General features: G+C 28.3%; 1 protein-coding gene across 7 annotated transcripts in view; it reads right to left on the bottom strand.

Moving 5' to 3' along the window:
• tn (tripartite motif containing protein thin) overlaps positions 1-12,786 on the bottom strand; it is a 229,808-nt gene that overhangs the window by 7,463 nt on the left and 209,559 nt on the right. For 6 of the 7 annotated variants that reach the window (XM_067052843.1, XM_067052842.1, XM_067052838.1 and 3 more), the window contains one exon: positions 10,557-10,638. The exons of the other annotated variant lie outside the window; for it this stretch is intronic. In XM_067052843.1, the coding sequence (XP_066908944.1) occupies positions 10,557-10,638 (82 nt within the window). The remainder of the gene's footprint in view (positions 1-10,556; positions 10,639-12,786) is intronic. 7 annotated transcript variants of the gene reach the window in all.

The raw sequence follows: 12,786 nt of genomic DNA on the forward strand, positions 1-12,786 counted from the left end.
GTTTGTAGGATCATACATGTAATAAAAGCTGTTTTGTAGTAGATTGTCCCTGAAGATGGCGGGATTGGCCGAAACGTCGGACTTATAAGAGAAATGAAAGGTATTGAGACTATAATGGATAAAATTTAAATTATTTATTTTTAAAAAATTTACCAGTCTCAAGAAAATATTAAGATTATAAATTAAACAACATTATTATTAATAATATACCATACCTTAAATATAAATTCACACCTCACATCAAAATTTAAAAATTGTTTTACAGACTATTTTGCCCAGGTTATTAATTAGAAGTCAAAATCAATCTATGAAAAAGTCAATTAATAGAAATAATAAACTGTTAAATGTTTAGATTGTGCTTGAGGATGGCCAAATTAGGCGAAACGTTGGACTAATTATATAATAAAAAGTGTGAGACTTAGCAAGGATACCACTTGATTTATTTAATAAATAAATACCAGTCTCAAGAAATTGAATAAATTATGTATAAATTAAAGTTTTATTTTCACTGGATATTAAATTTTATTTTATATAGGTATATGTTTCAATTCTCATAGCTTAGTAACTGAAAGATCTGTTTTTATTAATATTGTGAAGAAAAATTCACACTAATAAAGTTTGATCAATGTTTCTATTTAGAGAACTTTTTTTATAAGAAAAGGAATTGTTTTTCGAAAGCCTCTACAAACCAGAAACAACACCACATATTTATTAAACTTATTATGTTTTTAATCAGAAAAGACCATTTTGTTTTTTCTTTGTATACAATAACTAATGAATATATGATATTAAATTAATTTATTCTTCCCCAATATTTTGTTTTATCAAGTTAATTTTAGAAAGGGAATAAATTAAAGAACATAAAAAATTTTGAATCCTTCTCAGGAAAGAAGGGGAATGGTGTTGAAGAATAAAACAAATTAATATTAGAATTTTAACACAGAATACATTATAATTGAATTTTCAAGCATTCAAATTATAGTATAGTAATATGGTTTTTTTCTGGATTATTTAAAAAGTTCCTTTCTGAAATTCTTGATTTAGTTTAAAAGAGAAAAATTAAATCCAATAAGAAGTTGTAATAGTTCTTTCTTCATATTATTTTTGTTTAAAATCAAAATATTAACATTTAAACACTTTAAAACAATAATAAATTTTTAATTTACTTATACTCTTTTATATAATGCTTAGAATTTATCTTATCCATTTAAAGACTAAAACAAAGAAAATATTTAAATCACAAAGACTGCTGTAACAAAAAAATTTGTATGCATGGACCACAAATACTGAATATTGCACAGTGCATGTTTCAATAACGTACAAAATGTGAGTAACATCGTGGAGTGAAGTGCAAAAGGAATAATTATTATTGACATATACATATGGTAAGGAAATCTAGCAAAATGTTAAGATGTAAATCATAATTAAATATGAAATAAGGGGACTGTCACAAAAGTAAAGTCACCAATTTTTTTTTATATATATACAAAATTCAGTTCATTTTTAATAATAATCATAGTTGTTTGAAGGTAAACATTTATCAATTATTTTTTGCATAATCACTACTTCAAGCGATGGATTTTTTAAGACGCTGTAAGAGATTTTGTATGCCCATATTATATCAGTTCTCCACTATGTCCTTGAGAAAGCTTTGAAACTCACTTTTAACCTCCTTAGACTTCCAGCCAAATGTCCTGGATGGTTTCCAGAATTAGGGTCTAGGAGGGTGTATGATAATGTTCCAGGCTTATTTTTGGTATTTGACATAATTGATTGATTATTTGTTATATGAGTGTCAACCAACAAAACTTCGTTCTTGTTACAAAACACAGTTGTCATAAATTTACCGACACTGTGTTTTCTTCAATTTTCATGGAATGCCTTATTCACCTTCCTGACAAACTCCCTACAGCCCAGACTTGGTGCCCAATCAGAACATAAGACCAGATCTGATGAGATAAAAATAAAGTTCAAAGTTTTCTCAAGAATATGATGGAGAACTAGTGTGACATTAGCATACAAATGATACCACAGCGTCTTCAATGATGAATCGATCAAAGATATACTAAAAAAAAAATGATAAACTTTTAAAATGATGTAAATATTGCATAAATGAAAAAAATTGTATTTCTTAAAAAAAAAAGGAAATCTTAATTTTTGGAGTATACCTGTTAATCACCATACTCAGGTAATATAGTAATTTATTACTTTCCAAGGCAGGCTGAAAAAGTTTTATGTGCTGTTGTTATATGTTATAAGGGAGCACCTGAAGCCGCGGTGGCTGAGATTGTTAAGATGTTATCTATAAGTCTGAAGTGACACCGGTTAGAATTCGGCTTGGATGGGTTACCTTTTATTACTTGGCGGTTCCACAGAAAGAAAACTCAACCTTCTCTCTGTGGATAGAATAGGTTGATAACCTGTATGATAACCACTCCATATGTTTGAAATGGCAAGGTAGGAGATAAATAAAAAAAAATTATGCATGCCAGAAAACTAGATTAGCTTCTCACAGAATTAGAATTTATTCACTTAGATTCTGTTAGCGACCATATTCTTCTAAAGCTTCCTCTCTTCTATGTCTATTCTATCTACTATTCTTGGCTTCCCTAAGAACAGCAACACATAATCCTTTTCCCTTTGAATTTTGACCTTTCCCTTCTTGTTCTGATGTCTGGTTGGTTAAAAATGGCTTCCTCTGTTCAATCTATTGAGTAGAGAATATCCTGGTGAATTTAGGCTCCTAAATTTGAAGATTGATTGATTCATTGGTAATCAATATTTATATTACCAAAGCTGTGATAGTCAATTATTATTTGGAATTGAATAATGGCTATTCAAATAAAAACAACTTAAGCTATGCTCAGACCAAAGATATGAACCAGTCCAGTCAGCTCTCATTCATCTAATAACATAGATCTGATATTCTAGCTTTATCATGTCCTGACAACAGATGTTACTGCAAATCCCTGACAGCTTACACCGTTGAACTAGGTTAGTTTTCCTAAAAGGATAACATAGCTCCAACAATATTAAAAGGTTTTAGTTGCTGAGTGTGGCACTCCAGTGCTAGTGAAAGGCGTTATAAGGACTGTATGCAGAAGGGAAGTATACCTTCCGAGTAGTGGGAAAAGTAATTATAGGGTAATTGTTATTTTTCTTTCTCCTTCTGTTATACACCGTTAAACAAACTTATATTACTGTATTGCTTTTTCTAGAAGTATGAAGATAAGTTAGATCTCTAAATTGTTCAAATTTTATCTATAATTAAATACCAAATATCAGTTTTTATTATAATCTCTTTCTTAATCATAGTTTCCGAAAATGTGACTTGCGATGACTAACCCAAAAATCGGTGACACTTTACTCCAGTAAATGTGCTATCAAATGTGGCAAAAATTCCCCTGATTTTTTGTTTATTGTTTGTTTATTTTAATTTTCAACATTATTTCAAATTAATTTAAGAAAATATGTGTACTTATTTTGGTTTTCCTTTGGACTAGAATTATATTGAATTTTTTTATTATGGTACACCTTTTATTATTTTACTCTAGTTTAATCTAAAGGAAAACTATATTAGATTAATTTTTATTAATATATTCTTGTTTTATAACTTCTTGTTTGAACTATATATTAGGTATGAAAAAAAAAATTAGTATTTTTCATAAAATAAAAAAAAAAATATTCTTTTTTATTCTTGTATGTTTTTAATGGTTCTTCAGTTTGAAGGAGATTTATTTATTTTGAATGGATTTTAAGTTCCTTCCAACCCATAAAATCTGCTTCACTTTGGGATTTTTCTTTCATGTATATACTAAAGAAGCTAAAGTATAAATTTCTGACTTTACTATTTCCTGTAAGTCAGTTGTCAATAATGCACAATATAAAAAAAATTCAACATTTGTTGCAAATTGATTTGATGGTATCAATCATGATGATGATGACGGTCAGTGTTTCATTTTCAAAATCTGTTTCTATGTTATAAGTGAATAGTAAAGAGATGCCAACAATCAGAATGACATTCATTAATCAAAAGCCTGACTGAAGGAACTAACATGAATCACAAAACCCCCTACACTATCAATCCAACTGATGCTTACTGGTATATGAGATACCAAACAGAAATAATCTCTCTGTCACTCTTGATTTACAATAAACACAAAGTGCAATATGAACGAAGCATTTGAGATTTCCCCTACACTTTCTCAGTACTCCCTTTAATTTAATTTTTAAATAATAGCATTTTGAAATTTCCTTAGTAATCCATCAGTATTTGATCAATCTGAATGTCCATCTTTACAGTCATTTCGAATGATCGTCTTGGGTCCCTTTAAAGTTTCCTCAGTTTTTCCTGATATTGCGATGTACTTAGTATAGTCACTGCCAGAAATGCTTGTTTGATCTCTTATTAAATGTCCAGTACTAGGATCATCTGCATAAGAGAGCTGTATACTTATGTTAAATATATATAATATAAATATATAAATAGTATACAGTTTATGTTTATATTAAACATAAACTTCCATTTTGTCTTTACTACGTATTGTAAGGCAAAATTGGAATGGAGATAAGCTATATCACTAGAGGAACCTCTTTTCTGTTGTGAATTCTTCCAATTGGTCTCCCTTTATTTGTGCTATATATTATCTTAATTATTTTGCTTGCACTCTATGCCTTATTATCCACAGAAAAAATTAAGATTTAGTAATTAACACATATTTCATTCTGCCTTGAGAAGGTTTTCTTTATATTTGATAATATAAAAAATTTTTTGGTGATAAATTAAACATAATTAAGGAATTGTAAAATGAACAATTTTTTATCATTTTATACAATAATTACTCATTTTCTGTATATATATGGGTTAATGATTGGCTGTAAGTGAACATCAAGGAGATGGTGAGGGCAGTGATCAAGAAAAAACACAAATATTTCTACTCCATTTATTGATTGCTGAAGTTTTGACCCACAATGTAGGTCTTCATCAGGGCTGATGTAATGAGTGGAAATATAAACAGTTGAAATTGACAGTTAAGATTTGAAAATTATAATAACAGTTATGATTAAACTCACATCTGTAGCTCAGGTGTTTAGGCGCAGTCTTACCAACCGGTCCGAATCCGGTCTGGGGCATTGACTTTTTTCATTGAGTGGCGGTCCCACAAAATGAAAAACTTGACCCCCAACCATGGTTAGGCAGTATAGGACTCCAATGGGAGTCTTGGTAAAAAAAAAAAAAGGATTGGACAAATCTTAACTATCATTTTCAACTGTCAGTCCCTTGTTTACATCTTCACTCACCACATCAACACTGATGAAGATCTACTTTGTGGGTCAAAACATCAGCAATGAATAAATATTGGAAGACTATTTGTGTTTCTTTTTTGACAGCAGCTCTGACCATCTCCTTCACATTTTAAAGATTATTTTAACAAACCATTTTGCTAGAATTACTCCAAATGTATATATTAATAGATAAATTAACAGTTCATTACAACACGTTAAACAATTACAATAGTTGCAACATGAAAACGGAGACATTTCTTTTTCTTTTTTTTCTTTTATAAAACATAACTTTTCCTTTCTCTTCATCTCTCAGTTATATTCAATCTTTTCTTTCACGAGTCGTCCAGTTTTAATACACAACCATGCATCGAACTTACACAAACCAAGTCAGCAAGGGCAAAGAAGCTTAAAATTAAACCAAATCTGAAATATTATTTCATTTTAAATAAATTAATACCGACATATTTCATAAGACATTATTTGCTATACAACCAAGCCATTATTTCTCCTTAAAAACAAAATATTTCAAATAAGTCAACTACTGTAACTAAAATAATCTATGTTTTGAAGCTTGAGTTATTTTCGACTGCACTCTATTCTAATAATTGTCTTAAATAAGCAAACAAACAAACTAAAAAATGTTAATATAACTTTTATTAAAAACAGAACAAGAAAGAAGTGTTTTATAGTATTTTTCAATTGTCATTCATCCAATAAAAGTGTTGTATTTATTTATTATATTTTGATTCAAAATTTTTAACCATTATGAAGTTTTTTTTTGTTGTTTAGGACCTATACATCCTTAGAGTGGGATTGTCGAGATTAATTTTCTCATGGCCGCCAAGAAATAAATATTGACCAACCCAGGTGGAAATTGAACCCACAATATGCACCAAGTATTCTGGTATCTCAATCTGCTCAGCTATCAGGTCCTACAATTATGAGGTTATGTATATATGCCATGTATACAGAAGCTCGTATATGTTCTAGTGATTTTTACTTGTGATAATATAGTACTAAAACTGTGATAATCCAGTACAAAAACAGTTATAAAAAAAAAGAAAAGAAAGGCATATTGTACTTGGTTGGTTTGGGAATTTTAAGCCATGATTATACCCACTATTCTATTATTTATATAATTTTTTTAATTATCCTTATGTTTATATACTCATATTATTATATTTTTATTACTTTCTTCTTTATAGTATTACATCATTCACATAGTCATAAATTTCATACCCATAACTATTTGAACTCATACATTTCACATAATTATCTTTAGTTTTTTCACTTATGTTCATGTTTTATATTATAGGTTTGATGAAGGTCTACATTGAGGATTAAAAAAATGAAATCTTAAAGGTCCACTAATAAAGGTTAAATGAAAAGGTCCACGCTTTTCTACTGTACTTTATTAATGGTCTTATTAGAGTTTTATTCATCATGAACTTGGTCCAACAACTCACAAGGTTTGTCCTAATGAGCCTTGAGATTGATTTCCATGATGATTATTTGATATGTAATCTTATCTTCTTAGCTTCTAAACCAAGTGCTATATTCAATTGATACTTTGAATTATTGTCAGACAAAATTTCTATGACTTTTCTTATCACAGATATATATTGTATCTTAAGGGTAAGAAAAATAATAGAATTTATTCACTATTGTTAACCATAATCCAAAATTTTAACATATCCATATAGTTTTTCTGATGAAATGCTTACTAACAAATTTTTATAAAAATTACAAAACCTGAGGTATATGTATGCTACTTTAGCATCACTGCTATATGTTGGTCTATACTGTAATTATTACAGCCACAAAAACCATTATGGTCCAACATGGCGAACCTAGCTACCCCAAAGTGAACTACCTCTGTTATCAGGCAAATGCCCTATATTAATATTTGTATTATTTCTTGTATATACTTTAATTTTACACATGTGACAACCATGTAATATATTGTAATATTCATAAATATATTATTTTGATTAATAAAGATTATAATAAAATCTTCTGATCCACTAAAAGCAAACGTCTTACATGTCACATCTCTCGATGGCGTTTATTTCCCATTCAAGGAATTCTTCTCCTCAGGAGGTAGTGAGTAATAATAAACATATTGGATCAGTACTTTCTAGTGCTATTTTTGTAAATATATGCTTGTCTTTTATTTAACTCTGCCATCTATGGAATCTTTTCTCCTGCCTAAATCTTGCCTTGTTTCGTAAGGACCTATGGCTAGTTCCCATAGGACTTACAATCCCTGTCATGACTGCAGGCTAGTCCTCTGCAGATTGAAGTTTCCTTCCTGGAAGGACCTATAGATAGTTCCCGTAGGACTTGTAAGGCTCATTCCCTACGGAGTGCAGTTTCCATTCTTCAAGGATTTATGGCTAGTTCCTGTAAGAATCATCCTGTCCATTCATTCCCTAGCCAGCTACCTAACCTTTATAAACACGTTGAGGCCTTCCGGTATAGAGTACCTAAAATCTTCAATTAAAGTCAGAACCTTCTAATCTGACACAGCCAATTTATAATCTTCTAATATTTCATTAATAGAACTCCTATTCAACAATTCAGCTCCTCCAATTATAGTTTCAAATCCTCTTTGATACAATAAGTTACTCAGATGTATAAATGTAATATTTGAAATAAATTTTGATCCATTTTATTGGTAATGGACGGTAGGACCAAAAAGTAAAAGTAATATTAAAAAATCATTTAGTAGCTTTTCTTCAACTCTCTCTTTAGAAATTTCAAGCTGATCGCTCATTTTTGTATATCCACAACAATAAATATACTATGATTATTATATTGACGTTTTACGTAATGTTTAAACATGATATTCAAAACATTAACAAAAGTATTTTGTATATAATAATATTAACTAATGAATATTGTTACACATTGAGTTATTTGTTATCTAAAATTTTAATCATAATAAATACATATTGGTAAAATAAGGGCCAATGTCCAAATATGTCAATTTTGTGTTTATGTCATTTATCAATTTGAAAACATGGGAGTAATAAATGAAATTAAAGATAATGTCCTTATCTTACTAGATTTCAAGTTAGATATATCTTAAAATTCAAATCTACATCTAAAAAAAAAACAAACAGTCAATGTGAACTAAAATAGCTTTTTCACAAATTAAAAGTGAATAAAAAGGAATTTTGGCCCTTCTTTTAACAAGGTAGAGATATGAACATTAACAATTTTGAAAAATAAACAAAAATTGTATCCTTTATTTAAAACAATTTCTCAATTAAAAAAAAATTAAGTAACATGGAGCTTGTTGAACATCAATATAAAAGTAATGGTGTATTTATTTTTGTATATATATGAAAATGTGTTAAGGATATTGAGATAAAGAGTTGATGAACAAGAACTAAGGGTATTTTAACGTTTTCTTTGAAATTGTGGACCGTTTAAAATTGTTAAAATCCTTGAAAAAATAATTTCAAACAAAAGTATTTAAAAATAAAAGTAACTTAAGTATGCTATAATTATTATCTTTACTTTGATTTAGTAGGATTACATGTTATTTACATACGTGCAGCTTAAGATTTATTATTTAAAATTGTTATCTTGAGAAACGATGGCTCAGTTGAATATGTTTATTATGAATTTGTTCTTCCAAATTATTAGGGCTAATGAATGATGTATTGATATTTATTATTTTAGTTAAAAAAACTAATTCCTCATTTTTTTTTAATAATTTTTATTATATATGTCTGTTTTACACTGACGTTTCAGAGATATCCTCAATCTCCAAGATGGCTGATCTAAAATACAAACTTCAACTGCTATGTATTTTTATTAATCATTGTAACATCTTGTATTTTATTTATTTTATACAATGGCTGTACAACTCTTGCAGGACTTTGGCCACCGAAATAATCCTCTACTACTTGTTTCTGTCAATGGCATGTCTCCTCGATCTCCTTATTCCCATCTGGAGCAGGTCTGCCTCTATGCCATCAAGCCATCTCAGGTGTTGTCTTCCTTGTGGTCTTCTTCCTTCTGACAGTTCACATAGCAGCCTTATTGGCTGATGATCATGTGGCATCCTTTGTATATGGCCAAGCCATTGGATTCTGGCCACTGTCTGGTCGACCGATTTTTTCTCAATTACCAATTTCCCGATTCTCTTATTGCCTGAATATCGTGGGGAGGACCTTCCTTTTCCATACCTTAATATTGTTTTCATTTTCTTAGTTCAGCACCCATGTTTCACTGCCATATGCTACTACAGGCCTAATGATTGTCCGTTATATTGTGAGCTTGGCTTTATGTAAGAGATATCAAAATTGTAGCACTTTTTTGAGCATATGTACGTAAGCACCTACTGCCAGCTACCAAAAGAGTTTTTATTTCTCTTTCAATTTGTTTTTTGATGTGACAATTGATTCCAGAAATTTGAAGGTCTCGCAATGTATGGGCTGTTTTACTCTTCAGCACTGGAGAATCACTCATATATTTTGTCTTGTCTGCATTCACCATTAGACCAAGCTTATTTTCAGCGTTGTAATGGATCTCACTGATATCCTCGGGGCTTATTTATTAATCGGTTAAATAATGTAGGATAAAATGGATCACTCTGTCTAAGACCATTTGTCATATCAAAATCCTAGAAGAAGTTTTCCTGAACTTGTGTTTTCGAGAGTTATCTTCTCTACAAGTTAACATCTTCTATTTTGTACAATTTTACTTTTATATATGTATAAAAGATAAGATATTACAATGATTTATTAAATAATAAATATATCTAAAGTGGAATATATTACGAAATATTTTTATTTTTAGCAGGTATTGTTTGTATTTTAGATCAGGTATCTTAAGGACAAAGAGGAGATATCTGCAACATCGGTACAAAATATTATAATAAATTATTATTATCATTATCAAATTATAATAAAATAAAAATTATCATAAAAGGAAGTATCATTTTTTTACTAAAATAATAAATATTAATAAATAAAATTTGTTTTCATAAATTATATTTAAAAATTATTATAAAATAAACTATATATTTACACTATTTACAACGTGAATAAAATGAAAAGAAAATATTTGCAAGAGGATGTGGTATTAATGTATTCTCCTTTAGAACAATCGATGATGGATCAAGCAGATTCAGCAGAGGGGCCCAGTTAAAAAAATAAAAAAACATATAACAAAAAAAAAACAAAAATAAAACAACTGGGAAGCGAGCAGAAACGATTTCAACAATTTTTCTGTTTTTTTTTTCTTTATTAACTTACTCTCTCTAAAGTGGGAGGAATTAGAGGAAGATTAGAGGAGGAGGCGACGTCACCAGCTGGCAAGGAGATACTCCTCTGAAACCTGCTCTCAACACAAACATTCTACTTTCACCGTGTTTAACTAGTTCATTTATTTATAATTAATTTTTACTTTAATAAAACTAGCGTACATTACACAGCAATTGAATGATATGAATTCATCTATTCTCATAAACAATGAAATAATGGTGATGTTCAATTATGATCGAAGACCAGATTTTTAGACCCAGGCCACCACAGCAAGAAGTACTTGCCTAAAAATATTTCAAACAAGAAAATATCTTTGAATATCTTTCCTATTAAATGTTGTACTAGAGAGTACGTTTTTAGGAAGTGTTGGTTTGTTCAAGATATAAAGAGCTACGCAATCTTAAATAAGCTAGTGTTCACTTTTTTTAAATTTATATTCTGTAATAAATTATTATAATATATATAATAAATAAATAATATAATATAAATATAATAAATAAGTTATTTAGTGAGAAAGACTAGCAGCAGAAGAGAACATTATTTTTCAACAATAAAGACTGTAAAAAATAAGTTGAGACATATGAAGGACAAGATTGTATAAGTAATCTCAATTTAAATGAATATGAAACGTAATTTACTTGATGAAATTGATTTATCTATTTTTTAAAAAATCATTTTTAAATTTTCTTATATTAAATCGATAAAAGTTTATTTTTAAAAGTTGCATTTTGTTTTTTATAAAAAAAAAAAAAAGTAAATTTTAAAAAAGAACTCTTTATAATTTTAATTTCAATTAATTTTAATTTTTTCCATACATTTACTGACTACATTTTATATGTATATTATTTTCTTGTTCTTTCCTCTTCCTTAATTTTAATATTACTTATTCTCGTATAGCCTTTATCTTATTATAATACTTAGACTATACATTTTCTTTCAAAGTTATTTATGTATAAATATTATCTGTTATTTCATTTTTTTCTAATTATTCTGTAATTTCTTTCATTTATTATGGTTATGTTGTTTTAAGCCCTGAAATTCTGGCTGAAACATTGGCACTTATAAAAAAGTTTATACTTTGTTGTGTTTTTCTCTGTCCACACTCCCAACCATCTCCTCATATAAAAGATATATTTTCAATAATTCATGTGAATATAATTTTCATATCACATCTGCTACAACGTTGCATATATTTTAAGTATACTATTTAGTTGTTTTATATCATCATATCACTGCTCTGAAATAATAATGATGAAGCAACTGTAAAATTTGTGGAATTGACTTTGTTGGGTTTGAAGCCTCAAAAATGTATTTTAAAACATCTTGTAAATGCATTTTTGAGCCCGCCAACACAATAAAGTCAACTTCACAAAATTTACAGTTGCGTTATTATTCTTCTGGATCAGTGCTATGTATATACTTTCTACTACAATTCAATTTATTTTAGGAAATATAAAGAAGTATATATTGGATGTGTTGTATTTAGATTTAACGTTAATATATGTATAAGTTGTTGGTAAGAATGTTTACTTGGCAACGGGAGAAAGCTTCTATTGATTATTGTTTTATTTTTTGTTTCTTGTGTTAATGTGTTTTTTACCATAAAGAAGTTTATGAGTTTTATGATAACAGATGTTTTCAGCAATATTTATATTAATTTATTTTTTAATATTTTTAGTTTTAATTTTCATTTCCATCCTGATGCTCTTCTTTGAGATACTTAATCTGCATTAATTTTGGTGAACCTAGTGTCACTTATTTTTAAAAAAAAAAATAGATAAGACTTCTCTTTATCCATTGTATTATTAATACTTGTACGTAATGAAAATTATTGTTCAGAAAACAACACATTAAACATTTTTTGATTTTTCACCCCAGAAATTTACTTTTCAATTTAAATGAAAAAATACTAGAATTTTCAAATTTATATTTATCTTAAAACACAGAAAATAAAAATTATTTTAATTTTGTTTCAATTAAAAAAGAAAGGGGGGTGACCTAAATATAAAACTATATAAAAATCTGGTCTGCGATAATAATAGATATTACAGATAAAATGAGTTATTTCATGGCAGTTAGTATTTAAAAATCATATTAATTTTAGTATCTTATTTGACTAAGAACTGATTATGAAATCAAGAAACATTTACTTAAAGCAATAAAAAGCAAGCTAACATATTGTTATATTATCTCATCTTGTCATCTTAAATATATATATATA

Source organism: Halyomorpha halys, unplaced genomic scaffold (genome assembly GCF_000696795.3).
Source record: "Halyomorpha halys isolate HHAL.00 unplaced genomic scaffold, Hhal_1.1 Scaffold449.1, whole genome shotgun sequence".
Classification (NCBI taxonomy): domain Eukaryota; kingdom Metazoa; phylum Arthropoda; class Insecta; order Hemiptera; family Pentatomidae; genus Halyomorpha; species Halyomorpha halys.